The sequence below is a fragment of the Balaenoptera acutorostrata genome, chromosome 12 (assembly GCF_949987535.1).
Source record: "Balaenoptera acutorostrata chromosome 12, mBalAcu1.1, whole genome shotgun sequence".
NCBI lineage: Eukaryota > Metazoa > Chordata > Mammalia > Artiodactyla > Balaenopteridae > Balaenoptera > Balaenoptera acutorostrata.
Genome location: NC_080075.1, coordinates 54,853,907 through 54,871,398, shown reverse-complemented (window position 1 = coordinate 54,871,398; position 17,492 = coordinate 54,853,907). Strand labels below are relative to the sequence as shown.

Sequence of the window (17,492 nt, the reverse complement as noted above, 5' to 3'; positions counted from 1 at the left end):
TTTGTTTTTTAAGTCTGTGTTTTGTAAATAAATTCATTTGTATCATTTTTTCAGATTGCACATATGAGTGGTATCATATGATATTTGTCTTTCTCTGCCTGACTTAGTTCGCTTAGTATGATCATCTCCAGGTCCATCCATGTTGCTGCAAATGGCATTATTTCATTCTTTTTTATGGCTGAGTAAATAGTCCATTGTATATATGTACCACATGTTCTTTATCCATTCCTCTGTTGATGGACATTTAGGTTGCTTACATGTCTTGGCTATTGTAAATCGTGCTGCAGTGAACATTGGCGTGCATGTATCCTTTCAAATTATGGTTTTCTCTAGATATATGCCCAGGAGTGGGATTGCTGGATCATATGGTAATTCTATTTTTGGTTTCTTAAGGAACCTCCATACTGTTCTCCATAGTGGCTGCACCAATTTACATTCCCACCAACAGTGCAGGAGGGTTCCCTTTTCTCCACACCCTCTCCAGCATTTATTGTTTGTAGATTTTTTCAGTGATGGCCATTCTGACCGGTGTGAGGTGATACTTCAAATTGTAGTTTTGATTTGCATTTCTCTAATAATTAGCGATGTTGAGCATCTTTTCTTGTGCTTTTTGGCCATCTGTATGTCTTCTTTGGAGAAATGTCTTTTTAGATCTTTTGCCCATTTCTTGATTGGGTTGTTTTTTTGCTGTTGAGCTGCATGAGCTATTTGTATATTTTGGAGATTAATCCCTGTCGGTCGCATCATTTGCAAATATTTTCTCCCATTCTGTGGGTTGTCTTTTCATTGTGCTTATGGTTTCCTTTGCTGTGCGAAAGCTTTTACATTTACCTTTTTCATTTCAAAGTGTGGCTCCCAGGCCAGGTTCAGATGCTCTTGGTTTGCAGAGGGAGGGAGATGCCCAGAGTCGAGCCCCAGACGCTCATCGTAGCCAAGCCTCTCCGTCCTCTGAGTCCACCAAGCGACTCTGACCAAGGCACAGAGGTCTGGGACATCAGCCCCAGCTGCCCTGCGGATGGGACAAGACTGTGCACAGTGTGAGGCCAGGCTGACCTTGGCTGAGAGCGAGGGCAGCCGGCCCAGTGAGCTAGAGTCTGCGTTGAGGGACGAGGGGGATTTGAGACCCCCTCTTGCCGTCACATATGTCGGGTGAGACTCTGCAGCTAAAGGGGCATGCTGGGCCCTGAGGCTGCTGGAGAGGAAGAGCAGGGAAGGCCAGGCTCGGGGAGGCCCTATGCTCGGGCCCATAGTCTTGTTAGGCTGGTTCAACCGCTGCTTCCTGACTTGAAGGAGGAAAGGTGTCCTGAGCAGATGAGAAGTGAAACTCGGCACCCGGCCCTCTGGAGGTTCCCTGATGCTGGATGAGGCAGGCAGTACATAGAACAGCAAGGTCTCTGGTTCCAGGGCCCCATGCCTCCGCATCCAGGACAGCCCACCTGCCCTAGATGTCTCCTTCCTTGTTGGCTCCCTGAGCCAAGGCAATGGGAGGACCTGGAAGTCTTGCGCTTGTGTGTGTGTGTGTGTGTGTGTGTGTGTGTGTGTAGAAGCTGAGTTCTTACACACACACAGCCCCTCGTCAGTGGAGTCGTGTGTGTGTGTGTGTGTAGAAGCTGAGTTCTTGCACACACACAGCCCCTCGTCAGCAGAGTCTCCCCAGCTCCAGTGGGGCAGGAATATTGCTTCTGTGTGGCAGGAAAATAGGAATGTCTTCTTGGCCATGTGACCTAGTGCAGTGGTTTTATTGTGAGCTCTCTTCCTGGTCCCTCCGCAGTGCTGCCTGAGGTCTGCATTCCCTGATGGGGAAGTGGCGAAGGGAGGAGGGATGGGAGGTGCCAGGGCGTGTCCCCTCAGCCTGGGCCTCCTGTGTCCAGCGGCCGCCCCCAGCCCGCCTCATGCCCGTGCTGGCACAGCCCCAGCACTCACCCTGAGCCCACGCCCTGGGCTCACGCCCTGGGCTCACGCCCTGGGCTCGTGGAGGCGGGTCCCCCTGCCTCTGACCCAGGACTTTAGGCGAACCTTAGGCCGGTGTGTGGACTCCTCAAGTCCACACCAACCCTGATGAGGAAGTGGACAGGAAGCTTTCTGGCAGTGTCACAGACTCAGCTCAGAGCCAGGGTTAAGCACTGCTGGCTTAATTTAACCCCAGAATCAGTGGTCAGAAAGACAGACAGACATGTCTGGAGGGTGTAGCAGGGTTCAGGCCTTTCCCCTTGTGCAGAAGGCCAGCACACCCCACAAATAGGCCATCACCACCCCCTTCGGCTCTGGTTCCTGCTTAGAGAGGAGCATCTGCCATGGGGTCCCCTTCTCGCTGCCCATCACAGGGTGTTCACTTCTAGAATCCAAAGTCCAGAGGCCTCGCTGCAGCTTCCTGACCTGGCCCTGTGGGCCTGGCCGTGCTCCAGGGTGGGCAGAGCCCCCAGCCAGCCCAGAGCCGGAAACCAACCTGAAAAGGCCCAGCCCCCTGCCTAGAAGTGGGACTGGCAAGGCCCCCTCCCCCTCAGGCTGTGCCCACCCTCTGACCAAGCTGGTGCTTGTCCTTGAGCCTGGCTGTGGCACTCTGAAGACAGACACCACCCCCAGCCGAGGGGCCCACTGGTGTTCACGACATCTCACCTGCGGAGGCCCCAGGAGGAGGAAGGGACAGGCGTGAGTTTTGGCATGTGAAGAGCACAGCCACCTCTGCTGCCCCAGAAGCCCCCTAGCTAGGCTGGGCTCTCAGTGAGTCTGGGGGCTCTCTCAGCCGAGGCCTCGTCCTGTGAGAGCCCAGGGGAGCTCTGGGTGGGAGCTCATCAGCCAGGCATCGGGTGCATCTAGAAGGAGTCATACCCTTCCCCCCAGCAAGGAGGTAGGACCAGCCTGTGGGCCTGGAGCTGCGGCAGCTCCAGGCGGGATGTGGTGCTGTGTGGGCTAGGTTGTCAGCCAGGACGGATTCCTCATTCCCAGTGTGGTTGGAGAGGTAGGGGCTGACACACCTGGGAGGATCCCGGAGTGCATGGAGAGCCTGAGCTGGGCTGGAACGTGGGCCTCCCTGAAGGGTGTGTCAGCCCCCCTCCCTTCCCATCCCCCCCCCTGGGATGGGTGAAGGGAGGGAGCCTTGGAGCAGCCTCAGAGGTTGTCCCGCCATGGACTCCTTCCTGTAGCCCCATGGTCCCCAAGCAGGGGGCTCCAGGGACCTGGAGGCTCCAGCAGCCTCCAGCTGATTCCCGGCTTCCCAGCTGGAAAGGCTGTTATAGAATCCCAGGAATGTGCCTTGAGCTCAGAAAGAAAATTCCCAAAATAACTTCTATAAATACTTGAGGGTAGGGGTGGGGAGGGAGCCCTCAGCCTGGCCTGCAGCTGGCCTAGCACTCGGGGCTGCTTCCCAGGGCCGCCCTCCCCCCAAAGAAGAAAAGGGCTCACACAGCCGGGACCTTCCTGCCACCCCTCCCCTCTGGGGGACAGCGTCAGGCACTGAATTAACCGGTTGAGATGGTGTGCAGTGGTAATTCTCCAAAAGGCAGGCAGGACCCCCGCTCCCCTTCATCCCCATCCCGGGCTGCGGCTCCTGACCCCAACCTGTACCTCCCCAGAGAACCTGGGTTCCTAACAGGGAGAGTCCCTTCGGAGTCTCCATACAAACTGGAGACCAGACCCTAGCCAGGGAGGCGGCCCTCAGGCTGCCTGCCTTTGTGGCCCTAAGCAGGTCACTAAGTATGCATAAAGGCCTCTGGTGTGCCTGGCTTTGCATCCGGGACCACCCCCACCCCCCCAAACTCTTTTGAGCTGCTGTCCTGTGGGAAATCACGGAGCAGGCAGGAGCTGGGGACCCTGTCTCTCTCAGCCTAAGGGGGTGGGGTCAGGGATGGCATTCGAGAGCTACAGTGAGGAGTATAGTCTCAAGGCGGTGGTGTGGCAGCAGGTGCTGTCCTTAGGCAAGAAAGACTTCCTAGAGGAGCAGGATCGCCGGTGGATGAGATGAGGCCAGCTGCTCCCTCCTTCCTGGATCTCAGGAAGAGGGAATGGGTGACCTCGGGAATTTCTGGGGACTTGCCCCATAGCCCTGCCCCTCCCTGAGCTCCACCACCATCAGCGACTCGCACTTCGTTCTAATCCCTGTGTGGGCAGCACAGCGGCGATGGCATCTCCCAGGTCAAGCGTCAGAAGCTGAGAGTCACTTAGCAGGTCTGGTCTCCTCTCTCGGCGCAGGGAGGGAAGGAGTCAGCCGCGATGGAATTGAGACACCAGTTCTGTGTTCCCACCATCTCCCTGGAGACCTGTTCTCGGGGCAGCTGGGGGTGGGGTGACTGACGGCGGGCCCTCGGCTCAGCGCCGGGCTGTGGGAGAGCAGGTGAGACCTCACATCCTCCTGGGGCAGGGCCCCGCCCAGTTGTCAGGCAGCAAACAGCTCCGAGTTGCTACCAAACATGAACCCAACGGGCTGGCATCTCGGGCAGGTGGCAGCAGATCCTGTTACAGGCCCTGGGCCTCCAGACCCCACCCTGACCCCGGTGTCTCCTTTCAGGCTCTCAGGTCAGCACCCCAGGGTTGGGGGGATGTGATCCAACCCCACGCCAGCCCACAGTCTTCCCTCACAGGGAGCCTTGCCCTCCAGAGAAATCTGCTCTTCTGTGCCCTCCCTGCCCCTCTACCCAGGACCCTTTGTTCATCCTGGGGACACTTCCATTTGCTGTCAGCCCACCATGCACCCTGCTATATAATTTCAAATTCATCCTTGCAGAATCCTCACAATAGCCTACGAGGTAGGACTGTTCTATCCCCTGGTTTACAGATGAGGACACAGCAGCTCAAAGAAAATGGGCCACTTGCCCATGGTCATGGCACTTGTCAGTGGCACAGCTGGGATTCCAACCCGGCCAGGTCTTCCGGCTGTGCAGCCCTGGGCTTTTCCCCTCTACATAGAACATACAGAGGAGCCTGCCACAAACCTCCTAAACCACGAGTAAAACCAACACACACACACACACACACACACCCTGTTCAGCCTGCAGACACATCTGGCCCCTTCCCAAACACCTACACACTTCTTCAGATCAGGGGTTTTCAAACTTGTTTTTAGCTATAAAGCCCTCTTTTCCAACAAAAATCTCACATGGAAGCTCAATATAGAAAGCTTGGTGTGTAAAAGCCACTGTGGCCCCGCCCCCGCCCTAGGTGGCCCCGCTGGCCTTCCCCATCTGTCCTCTGTTGCTCCCCCATGGGCAGCACTCACAGGGCTCAAACCTTCCATTTTTGGTGCTTAATTTTGGTGTCTGGCGGCCTGTCGTCTCGCCTTCCTGCCCTCCTCCTTGTGGGCCCTGTTCCATCATGAGCTGCTCAGGGTCCAGCTCCCAGGCCATGTGGACAGAGCAGCTTGGCCTGGAGCCCTGCTGGCCAGACTGGACACTGCCCACTGGTCCTGGGCAGCCCTGAGTCAGCACTGCACCCATCTGGCCAGATCCAGGAGCCCTGCCTGAGGCTCTACCCTGCCCCTGGTTCCCCTGTCCTCCCCCCATCCCTGTGGTCCCCTGGGGACAGCTTCGCCCTCGGTTGAAGAGCTCCCCTTCCTTTCCCTCCCCCTGGTCACCAGACCGCCAGCCAGCGCCTTCAGAGGGGGAGGCTTTTCCTAGGGCTTCCTGAGCACCATCTTTCACTCTTGCCTAATTGGTCGTATTCCAAGCCCTCGGAAGACTTTATGAAATCAGCCATGTGCATCTTCCCCCATGTGGGTCTCCATAGCAACGGAGGGCCTAACTCTGGGGAGTGCGGTGAGGAGGAAAATGTTCCAGCTAAAAATGTACATGGCTGTCAGTGGGCGGGCACCCGAGAGGGGGCTCCAGGCACACAGAAGGCAGCTCCCCACCCCCATCTCGGCCCCCGCCTGTCCAGGAAGTCGCTGCTGTTTGGGCTTTACCTCATGTCTGAATGAGAGGATGGCCCCCCGTGCTGCTATCCTATGGCACCTTTGAGGGCTGGGACACAGATTGGGGGGATGGTGCAAAGCAGTCTTTCTGGGACTGGAGGTCGAAAGAGGACCCTGGCCCTTCCCCCTGCTCACCACCCTGGCCTCCCCGCCTCCCCACACCCCTCCCAGTGTGGGTGGACGTAGAGGGGGACAAGGTGCCAGTTTTACTTCCCAACTCTGTGACAGTTCCTGTCACTTCCTCTCTCTCTCCAAACAACAGGGCGAAGCTTCCCAGGCAGCCCTGATTCCCCCCCAGAGGCCCTCCTTTCACCCAGCATCTGTCCCTGGTTCCCCGGCCATCTGACTCTCCTCCTGCGACCCTCACCTGCCTGGCCAGGCTGGGGTGGGCTTTAGGTCCCAGGAAGACAGGCTACTGTTGCAGGCACAGGAGCTGTGCATCCACCCACAGGCCTGAGGTCCTCCCCAGGCCTGTAGCGCACACTCCCTGGTCTCACAGGTCCCTGGGGAGAAGGGCAGCGCCACAGTGCAGCACGGGGCCTGGGGGTAACAGATCCGTTGACTGAGAGCTCACGCACGTCAGGCACTGTTCAAGTGCTTTGCCTATACTGTCGTGTAAACTTCACAACAACCCTAGAGGTGGGCACAGTGGTCTTTCCCATTTACAGATGAGGAAACTGAGAGCCAGAGGGGGGTGACTTGCCCGGGATCCCTCAGCTGTAATGGGGAGACTCGAAGCCAGGTCTGCTGACCTTAAAGCCTAACCCCTGGGGCAAGGAGGATCAGAGCTGCCACGGTGGGTGACCCGGGAGGCCGGGCTGGAAGCAAGGCTGGGACGGACACAGGGAGGGTTTGCATGGGTCAAGGGCACGGTCACTTGACAGTACCCGAGCCCGAGATGCAGAGCCCTCTCTGGCTCGTGGCCGTGCCGCTTCCACTCCTTACCCCGATGGCCGGCATGCCCCTGCCCCGGGACAGCCTCACTCACCCCGCCCTGTGCTTGCTCCCCAGGGTGTGACGCTGAGTCAGCTGGGCCATAAGAGCCTGGCTCAGAAGGTGCTACGGGACGCCGTGGAGAGGCAGAGCACCTGCCATGAGGCATGGCAGGGCCTGGGCGAGGTGCTGCAGGCCCAGGGCCAGAGCGAGGCCGCCGTCGACTGCTTTCTCACCGCCCTCGAACTGGAGGCCAGCAGCCCAGTGCTGCCCTTCTCCATCATCCCCAGAGAGCTCTGACACGGCCTCGCAGCTTCTGGGAGGGAGGGAGCTGCCCAGCGGGCAGGCGGGCAGCAGGGAGCATGGGTCAGGGGAGGTACAGGGCCTCAGGGAAATCCATCTCTAGGGAACATGTCTGCAGGCTGCAGCCCTAGTTCTCCTCGCCTCCCCCCACCCCCCCCCCCCGCACCCCTGCTTTCCCTCCAGGGCCAGCTGGGACTGAGAGCTGCTCATCTGGAGCAGGGTGGACCAGATCTGCATCAAAAACAAATCCCTTGTTCCTTGGACTCAGACTTCATGGAGTTTATGAGCAAGGAAGTAGCTAGGAGGCCACGTCAACACGGGGGACGCTCCCCAGTGTATCTGTGCATCATCTAAATGTGCAGTAAGGGTCTGTGAGGCTTGGGTACCTCCCCCCACCTGTCTAAAAGCCCCTGTACTGTACCTGCCACCCTCCTCCAATATCTCTGACCCTGGATTTCCCGGCTTTGCACAAGCTTTAGTCTCGAACCTCAGCTCTCTGCTCCCCACGCCAAAGATGAACCCCATGAGCTGCCCTTTGGCTGGGCCGAGAGGGTTCTCCTGGGTTCCTTCCTTGGCCCCTCGGGAGGCAGTCTGCTTGAACCCTAAGTGACTTAGAGTCATGGTGACTGGACTTGTTCCCCAAGAGCGCTAATGGGGGAGCCTCATAGCCAGGCCTCTGTGCCTGGGGGAGCCCCATGGCCCTGGCCTCACACCCCACTCTCAGGTCGTGCCCAGGGCAGTCATGGCTTAAAGAATCTGCTGGCAAGCGGGAAGAGGATGGACCTCTCCCAGGTTCAAGTTAGTGGACAGTGCCTGGCCTTGCCCCTCTTTGCTTGGGCCCGCCTATACTCTTCCCCTCTGTTGCCAAGTGCCTTTGGGGCCTCTGGTGTCTGGCCAGGGGCACTGAGTTCTGGCCCTAACTAAACTTCCATTTCTGCCCACCTCCACCTCTCTAGAAACAGGCCTCAGCCACCTCCTCAGGCCCCGGGCTGTAGTCCCTAGGATACAAACATGGCTGCTGGACCCAGCCCTTCCTTGCATCAACACCTCATTGCTTCACGCCTTACCTTTCTGGGCAATGGGTACAGTATAGATCCCTGTAGGGGTTATAATGTGGAGATTGGCAATCTCTAGGACTGCCCTTAACACCGCTCACCATCCACAGCCCATTTTCACCTCAGGCCCTCTTGGGTGACCCAAGCCCTGCCCTGGCCATTTGGTTCCCCCTGCCTGGGGCCAAACAGGGACTGTAATTAGAGACCCAAGGAAGGGCCGGAGCCTAGCCCCTCCCTGGTTGTGCAGGCCTCTGTGTATGTGACACCCGTCTCTACCGGGGTCCTGGGGGTGCTGGTGGGTGGGTGTCTTCCCTGCTAGCTCCCCTGGCCCTGCTGCGTGATGCTCTTGGAACTATCCCCAGGAAGGCAGCCCCCACGGGCCTATCAGGGAACGCCTTTCTTATCTGCACTTTGGGTTTCAGTTTTAAAGCCCCGTGTGGTACATCGCTCACTTGAAGGTGTGTGGAAAGGTCGGGTGAGGGCTGCCCTGGTTTGTCAGAGCCTGGTCTGTTCCTCGGAGGCGAGGCGAGAGGCTGTTGGAGACCCACCCTCCTCCCAGCCCTGGCTCAGCATTACACACCCCCAGGTGCTACCAGGGAGAGCGTGTGCCTCTAGCCTTCCCATGCCAGGCCAAGGGACACTGTAAGGACACCAGATCCTTCATCCCGCCTGGTTGAAGGATCTCTATATGTGTATGTATGAGTATAAATATATATATATATGATAGAGATCTATTTTTATTCTGGAATTCTGTTAGAAAAAAAAAAAAGAAAAAGCGAATGCTGTTGGTTTACATTGGGATGCCCAAAGATGTTGGTAGTGAGTCCTTGGTAAGGAAAGGCAAAGGCAACAAATGCATTTTGACTTGAAGCATTCCTTATAGGAAGCCTCAGCGGGGCCGGGCAAGTTGCTTGACAATTCAAAACAAAGGTCTTGAATAAAGAGGCCCATGAAGGGAAAGCAGGTTTGTGTGAAGCAGTGTGTTCATTTATCTACCAGGTACCCATGGGACAGGCCTTGAGGGAGCCCTGGAGAAGAGGCAGAGGCCTGAGAGGTCATAAAGGCCTGGGCGGGGACGCACAGGTGGGGAGGGCAGTGGGAGGGAGGGGCCCACTGAGGAGATTGTGATGAGGGCTTGGGGAGGGTGCTAAAGCCTTGCAGAGGCATGGCCAAAGCCTGGAGGGGGGTGGGAGGCAGCAGAGGGGTCCAGGCAGGGCCGGAGACCCCTGCTGCCTCCAGGGCCAGACTTGCCACCTGAACAGGAGAGACTGCCCCAAGGGCACTGCCAATGGAGCATCTTCAGCACCTGGGGGAAAGCGCCAGGGGAGGGGTGTGTGGTGAGAATACAGGCCACAACCAGATCCGCCACCTGCTCTGAAAAGTCCATACCGATATTCTCCTTATAGAAGTTATGCCACATACAAATACACTACATATGTTATAAAATGTGTATCAAAGGATGACATCAGTTTACACAGAAGCCCTGTTTTCTTCGTGCACCCCAAGGGATTATCTGATGGACCCCCAAGGCTGCACCCACACAGTCTGAAGACAGCTGCCCTTAAGGCTTCCCCTCGAACTCGGGGGCTGGCTTAGAGCTGCCCGCTCAGCACCCTGGCCACCTCCACCCTGATCCTCAGCCCTATTACCAGGGTTACGGTTTTGCTGTTCTAGTGAGGAAGAGCCCTTCTTGGAGCTCCTGGGTGCCCAGCTTTGATTTCCCTGTGATACTTTTTGGAAAACACGTTTAGTCTTTAGTGGTTTAACAATTAGTATCAGATTACTTGTCACACACCCTCACCCGCCAGCTCACGGCCCCCTGGGGTGAGAATTAAAGGCTGCTTTAGGCTATAGATGGTGTCAGTTGTCTGCCAGCCTGGGAGAAAGGCCTAGAAAAGCTCATCCTACAAGGATGAGACTGGAGGGAATCTGGAGGGAGAGAGGGGCAGGGAGGGGCGGCCTTCCTGTCCCTGAGGAGGGCTTTGCTAAGCTGACAGGTTGGTCAGATGTTGGAAAGTCAGGCAGTGGTGGAGACCCAGGCACTTCCTGACCTCCAGTTCCCCATCTGCAGACCCCTCATTCACAATCGAGCCCTCCCTGTAGAGGGAGGGAGCCAGCCCCGTGTCCAACCCATTGTACCAAAACAAGGGCTGGAGTTTGGGGCTAAGACTCGGTTGCACTGTCACCCCCATGGACCTCCAGCCCACAGCCCTGCAGTATTAATAGTGTTTATCTGCAGGCACAGGTATGAATGGAATTTCAGCCACCACCCCCAGACTCCTACCAAAGTACTCACTGTTGCATTCACACCCCCCGACCCGAGCGCTCAGATGTCACTGTGCAAATATTTCTTGGCCTGGTTTTCGGGAAGCATCCAGCTAAACAAATATCCCCCAGCCCGTGCTGCCAGCTCTTGATGACAAGCCACAGTCAACAAGCCTCACACATAAGTGACCTGTGGGACCAACCCACGTGGTGCAGACTTGGATTCTGGAAGCTAGGGAGGTCCTACTGGGAAAGTATCCCATGCCAGAAACTCCTTCGAATTTTCATCAAGCTCTCTCAGTTGCAAAAAGCAGAGACCCACTGAAGGTAGCCCCAGGAAAGAGACAAGGGGGGGGGTGGTTCCCTGGAGCCCTAGGGCAGGGACTGCAGTGCACAGACACGGGCCGAGGCAGCCATGCATCTTTGTGATGGAGATGGAGATGGTGATGGAGTCAGCACCCAGACTGAGCTCGAAGGCCGCTCTACCACTGGCTGGCCCTGTGCCCTTGAGCAAGTCACCTACCCTCTCTGTGCCTGTCTCCTCATCTGTAAAGTAAGAATAATCCTGGAATAGTGCCTGCTTTGTGGACTGTCATGATGATTGAGAAAAAACATGGAAAGAGCCTAGAACAGTGCCTGGCCCATAATATCCACTGGATACCTGTGTGATGATTTTCTCTGCCCCGCCTCCTCCCTCCTCCTCTCCCTGCTGGCTGACCTCTCTCACTCAGAGATGCTCCCATGGGACTACGTTCAATCTACATACCCTGGCTGGCCTTCCACCTCCAGTGCTGCAGCAACCCCCCTCTGTGCATCTGAGCTTAGGTTCTTGGATGAGAGGATCGCACTGGTCCCACTCATTTTTCCGTGGGTCCCTAAGAACAACCAGCTGTGACCAGGGGATGGGCCTCAGGACACAAAATATGGCTGCTTGAGCAGCTGGAGTGCCGGGTGAGTAGTAATGGGCCCCTTCTGAGACCCTGCATCAGCCCATCATTCCCTCAAGCCCTGCCCTCCTGGGCACTCGGTACGATGCAGGTCCCCCCGGAGGAGGAAGGCAACAGAACTCACACCCCCTTGAACACCCACCCCACCCCTTCCCTATCATTGTTACTTTATGGTACCTCATGGGGGCTCCTGTCCTGCCTCTTCTCTTGATGACAGTGACAGTCCTAACATTCTCCCTGCACTATACTAGGCATAAGGCACTTTGCTTATCGGTGGACTCCCTCTCCGACATTGCTCCTTTGATAGTCAACAACCTAGGGAAGTGGGTTTTGTCCCCATCAAAGGTGACATGGAGATCATGGCACCTCCACTCACACAGCTAGGAATATGGCAAAGCTGAGAGTAAGGTCCTCGCCCACAGAGCCAGCACCAGCTCACCAGACGATGGAAGAGAGGCAGGCAGTGCCCGTCACTGAGGCAGCCGAATGACCCCTCTGGGATCCATGGAAACGTGCATCACCAGGAATCCTCCAGCAGGGGAGAACGGCCGATGCTCAGGGCTGCCTGCCACCCTTGCCCCTTCTGCAGCCGGAGAGGAGGTTCCTTAAACAGAGACCACTCAACAAGCTGCAAAGTCCCCCAAAGAGCAAGAGGGTTCTCAAGATGCCAGGCAACCCAGAAACAAGAAAAGGTCACCATGGGAGCTGTGCGCTGGGCCATGTGATCGCACTGTCCTGCCCACCAGCTGACTGGGCCATGGGTGGCTTCTAGAACCAAAGTTCCTCCTCTGTGCACTGGCCCACAGCCTATGAGGTGCCCTGGGCATCCCACACAGAGACCCCCAGACTGGTGGTGACCGTCCCTGCTCTCTCACACTCTCACTCATTCTCTTCCCCCCTTAACTGTCTCTTTGGAATTTGGCAAGAAGTCAGTCATTGTGGGCCTCTTTTAAAAACATATTTTTTTTCCGAACCATTTGAGAATAGGTTGCATAAATCATGCCCCTTTACCCCTTAATAATTCAGTGTGTTTTCGCTAAGAACAAAGGTCCTTGTCTTACATAACCACAGCACAGTTCACAAATGAGGGAATTTAACCCCGACACAGTATTTTTCTCTCCTCTCCCGTCCATATGCCAGTTTGTCAACACTGTTCCTTGTAGCACTGTCTTCCCCTGGCCGGGGGTCACATATTCCACTTAGTTGTCACATCTCTTTAGTCTCCTTTAATGTGGAACGGTCCCTCCACCTCTCTTTGCCTTGCATGACATTGACAGTGCTGAAGGCTGCAGAGGGTCTGGCCTCTGCGGTGTGAGTTGGGACAGAGAAAGAAGCAGTTGGTGGTGGGAGCAGAGGCTGAAAAGCGCCAGAAGCCAAGGGCCAGAGGCAAGAAGGAAGAACGGCTGGGCAAGAAGAGAAAAATGCAGAGCAGGTGAATCTCCATAAAGATGGAGCTCTCCAACCAAAAGAAACGGATGCCCATTTTCAAGGGGGCAAAAGATGATGGACTCAAGAGAGCTCCATTCTATCCCAGACGACCTTTCCAGCTCCTGCAACCTGAAGTCAAGACTCCCATCTGAATCCTTTCCTCGGTCCTTGCAATGACCCCCTGATGACTTAGGGACCTCGAGTGTGTTTGTTCCTGGTGGCCCTGCCCATCCCCAGAGAGGCACACTCTCCTTCCCCAGGTCTCCTCTCAGTGTGCACCTGGAGACCAGCCTTTGGGGGCAGAGGGGTGCATGCCAGGGCACCCGCCTATGGGGGGAGGGGCTCCGACCCGAAGCAAAGGGGCACCGGTGGGCATGGCGAAAGACCATCTCACAGGGGAGGGAAGGCAGTGCAGGAAGGTGAGGTGACCTGCCTGAGGCCCCCAGCCACCAGGGCAGTGAGTGATCAACACTCGGGCGGTCTGCGTGCGAGAACCTCTGTCTACGGCATTCTTCCTGGGACACCCGCCAACCAGAGGAGGCACGTGTACGCTGAAACAGGGATCAGAGCAGGCATAGGGACACTGTCACAAAGACTAACTGGCCTCAGGTGTCAGCTCTGACACCTGAGATGGGTGCCTTCTCTGTGCGGAGGTCAGAGCATAGGTGGCTTCCCCAGCTCCCCGTCCCCAGGTCTCAGCAGCTGGGGCAGTCTCTGTAACTGACTGCGAGCTCCATGGCCTCAGCTTGGGCCCAGAAGGAGGAGGCCGCTGCAAGCTCCCTCTCACCTGTCTCGTGCCCAGGAGCCCACAGCTCACTCCCCAACCCCCAACAAGGCCCCCGGCTCACTGGCTGTGAGTGGGGCCCCCTACATCGCTCACACCCGCACCCCTGAGAGCACCCCGCCAAGGGTGCAGGGGCTGTGACGGCCTGGCCCAGTGCAGGCTGGCGTGAGTGCACAGAGGGCCCCGGCAGTTGCTAGCCTGGGGCCAGGCATTCTCGTCCATCCAGACAGCATCTCCTCTGAGCTGGGAACACCCCATCCTGGGCCCTTGCCCTACCTGTGAGGGTGTCTCCTGTGCCCACAATGACCCACACTCTCCCACATCCACTCCACTCCTACTGGGCCTCTTCCCAGAATTCACCTTGTGCCCCTTCTTCTTCAAGACCCAGTTCCCACACCTTCCAGAAGTTTCTCTCCCTCCCTCCCTCCCCCCCTGCACCTCTCACCACTCACCTCATGGGACCCTTATGCTTTGTCAGAACACTCAGGCCGGCACACAGGCCCTGGGGGTTCTGCTTCCCGGGTGTGGCCCCCACATCCCACACACCTGGGCTCAGCCACACCTACACGTGCCCTCAGGAGCGGGACACCGGCTGGCCTTTAGGGGGGCTCTCCTGCCAGTGGGAGGCTTGGGGTACAAATGTGGAGTGAGGCCACCTTGGCCCCACCCACCGGCTGACCTTAGCCTTCCCTCTTGCCCAGCACACACACCATCCCAGCGCTTCACCCTGGGGGTGCCTGGGACAGGGCTCCAAAGAGAAACCTTAGCCCTCCTGAGTCTGTTATGGCTGTTCAAGGACCTACAGTTGGTCTCAATCCATTATATTTTCTTAATAGAGTTACACGTATGTTTAATCCCATTCTAGAAATTATTTTAGAAACACTCATGCATCTTTGCCATTAGGATCTTCATCTGCACTATAGATATGTGGGTCATTAAACACAACTTTCCAGAAGCTTCATTTTCATTTCCATATAAGATAGGGCACATTTAAATTTTTGGAATAATGTGGCTACTGGAGATTTTAACTGGAGCCATAAGTACCATACGTAAAACATTAGGAGCATTCTCCCCCCACCCAACCCCATTCCCCAGAATGTAACTTTTAATGCAACTGCTTTTTTACTTTTTTTATTTTTTATTTTTTTAACTTTTGGCTGCTCCTCACAGCTTGCGGGATCTTAGTTCCCTGACCAGGGAATGAACCTGAACGCACGGCAGTGAAAGTGTTGAGTCCTAACCACTGGACCACCAGGGAGCTTCCAACGTTACTGCTTTTTAAGTGATCTTAGAGAGCTTGTTTATAACATCTAACACCAACAATCTTTTTTTTTTTTTGATAAGTTTCCGTTTAATTGCATGTGATAAAGACCTACAGTTGGGGGAGGGGCGGGGAGGTTAACACTGGTGAAATTCATATGCTTTCCCATGGCCTTAGCTTCCCCTACGAAAGTACCCATCACGCTGCTATGATTTTTGCCTGTTTTCTTGTCTGTCTCCTGAATTAGAGGTTGGGGACAGTGTCAACTTCATCTCTATCAGATAAATGAGATGATGCCCCTCCTCTGCTTAAAACCCTCCAAAGACTTTTCAACTTATCCTCAATCCCTGGGCCTGTGCACCTCCCAACCTCATTCTTCATGTTCCAGCCGCAATGGCCTTGCTGTGCCTCCTGCCCACCTAGGACCTTTAACACCTACAATCTTAAGGTCAAACCTCCAGTAATGATTTCTAAAATCAGTGCTAAGGGACTTTCCTGGTGGCACAGTGGTTAAGAATCCACCTGCCAATGCAGGGGACACAGATTCAATCCCTGGTCCGGGAAGATCCCACATGCCACGGAGCAACAAAGCCCGTGCGCCGCCAACTACTGAAGGCTTCGTGCTCTAGAGCCCATGCTCTGCAACAAGAGAAGCCACCACAATGAGAAGCCCGTGCACCTCAACGAAGAGTAGCCCCCGCTTGCCACAACTAGAGAAAGCCCTTGCACAGCAACGAAGACCCAGTGCAGCCAAAAAATTAAATTAAATTAAATTAAAAATTTAAAAAAAAATCAGTACTAAGTTTCTTTACCTCCTCTTTTTAAAAACTTATTTCATCAGGTGACTTTCGTCAGCATCAAACACCAAAAATGACTGATGATATTCAGGCTAACAGCCCTTCCCTAGACAATTCTTTGTGGTTCAAAATAATCAAAGGAACTTCCATAATATAAAAGATTTTATGAAACACAAAAGACTCCAAATAGCCAAAACAATCTTGAGAAAGAAGAACAAAACTGGAGGTATTGCACTCCCTGACTTTCAGACTATACTACAAAGCTACAGTAATCGAAACAGTATGGTACTGGCACAGAAACAGACACATAGATCAATGGAACACAACAGACAGCCCATTAATAAATCCACGAACTTATGGTCAATTAATCTATGACAAAGGAGGCAAGAATATACAATGGGGAAAAGACCATCTCTTCAGTAAGTGGTGCAGGGAAAACTAGACAGCTACATGTAAAAGAATGAAATTAGAACACTTTTCCCACATCATATACAAAAATAAACTCCAAATGGATTAAAGACCTAAAGGTAACACCAGAAACCATAAAACTCCCAGAAGAAAACATAAGCAGAACACTCTTTGACATAAATCATACCAATATTTTTTTGGATCTGTCTCCTAAGCCAAAAGAAATAAAAGCAAAAATAAACAAATGGGACCTGATTAAACGTAAAAGCTTTTGCACAGCAAAGGAAACCTATGACAAAACAAAAAGACAACCTACTAAATAGGAGAAAATATTTGCAAATGATATGACCAATAAGGGGTTAATATCCAAACTATATAAACAGCACATACAACTCAACATCAAAAAAACAAACAACTTGATTAAGAAATGGGGAGAAAACCTTAATAGACATTTCTCCAAAGAAGACACACAAATGGCCAACAGGCACATGAAAAGATGCTCAACATCGTTAATCATCAGAGAAATGCAAATTAAAACCACAATGAGATATCACATCTGTCAGAATGGCTACCATCAAAAAGAACACAAATAACAAATGTTGGCAAGGATGTAGAGAAATGGGAATGCTCCTACACTGTTGGTGGGAATGTAAACTGGTGCAGCCACTGTGGAAAACAGTATGGAGGCTTCTCAAAAAGCTAAAAATAGAACTACCACATGACTCAGCAATTCTCCTTCTGCATATATATCCAAAAAGAAAAAAAACAAAACAAAAACCAAAAACACTAATTCAAAAAGATACATGCACCCCAATGTTCATAGCAGCATTATTTACAAGTGCCAAGATAGGGAAGCAACCTAAGTGTCCATCAACAGATGAAACGATAAAGAAGATGTGGCACATATATACACAATAGAATACTACTCGGCCATAAAAAAGTGAAATTTTGCCATTTGCAACAACATGGATGGACCTGGAGGGTATTATGCTCAGTGAAATATGTCAGACAGAGAAAGACAAATACTGTATGATATCACTTATATGTGGAATCCAAAAACTAATACAAACTAGTGCATATAACAAAAAAATAAACAGATTTACAGATATAGAGAATGAACTAGTGGTTACCAGTGAGGAGAGGAAAGGGGCAAGATAGGCATAGAGTATTAAGAGGTACAAACTACCATGTATAAAATAAATAAGCTACAAGCATATATAGTACAACACGGAATATAGCCGATATTTTATAATAACTATAAATGGAGTATAATCTTTAAAATTGTAAATCATTATGTTTTACACCTGAAACTTACATAATGTTGTATCAACTCTACCTCAGTAAAATATAGTATTCAATGAGCATCTACTATGTGCTAACACTGTACTAGGCACTGGGAAATTCACCGA

General features: G+C 53.7%; 1 protein-coding gene across 5 annotated transcripts in view; it reads left to right on the top strand.

Moving 5' to 3' along the window:
- Positions 1-9,157, top strand: part of TTC7A (tetratricopeptide repeat domain 7A) — a 162,701-nt gene extending 153,544 nt beyond the window's left edge. For all 5 annotated transcript variants that reach the window (XM_057558077.1, XM_007190057.3, XM_028168483.2 and 2 more), the window contains one exon: positions 6,914-9,157. In XM_057558077.1, coding sequence (XP_057414060.1) covers positions 6,914-7,135 — 222 coding nt within the window. In that variant the 3' untranslated portion in view covers positions 7,136-9,157. The remainder of the gene's footprint in view (positions 1-6,913) is intronic.
- Positions 9,158-17,492: the final 8,335 nt, after the last annotated feature.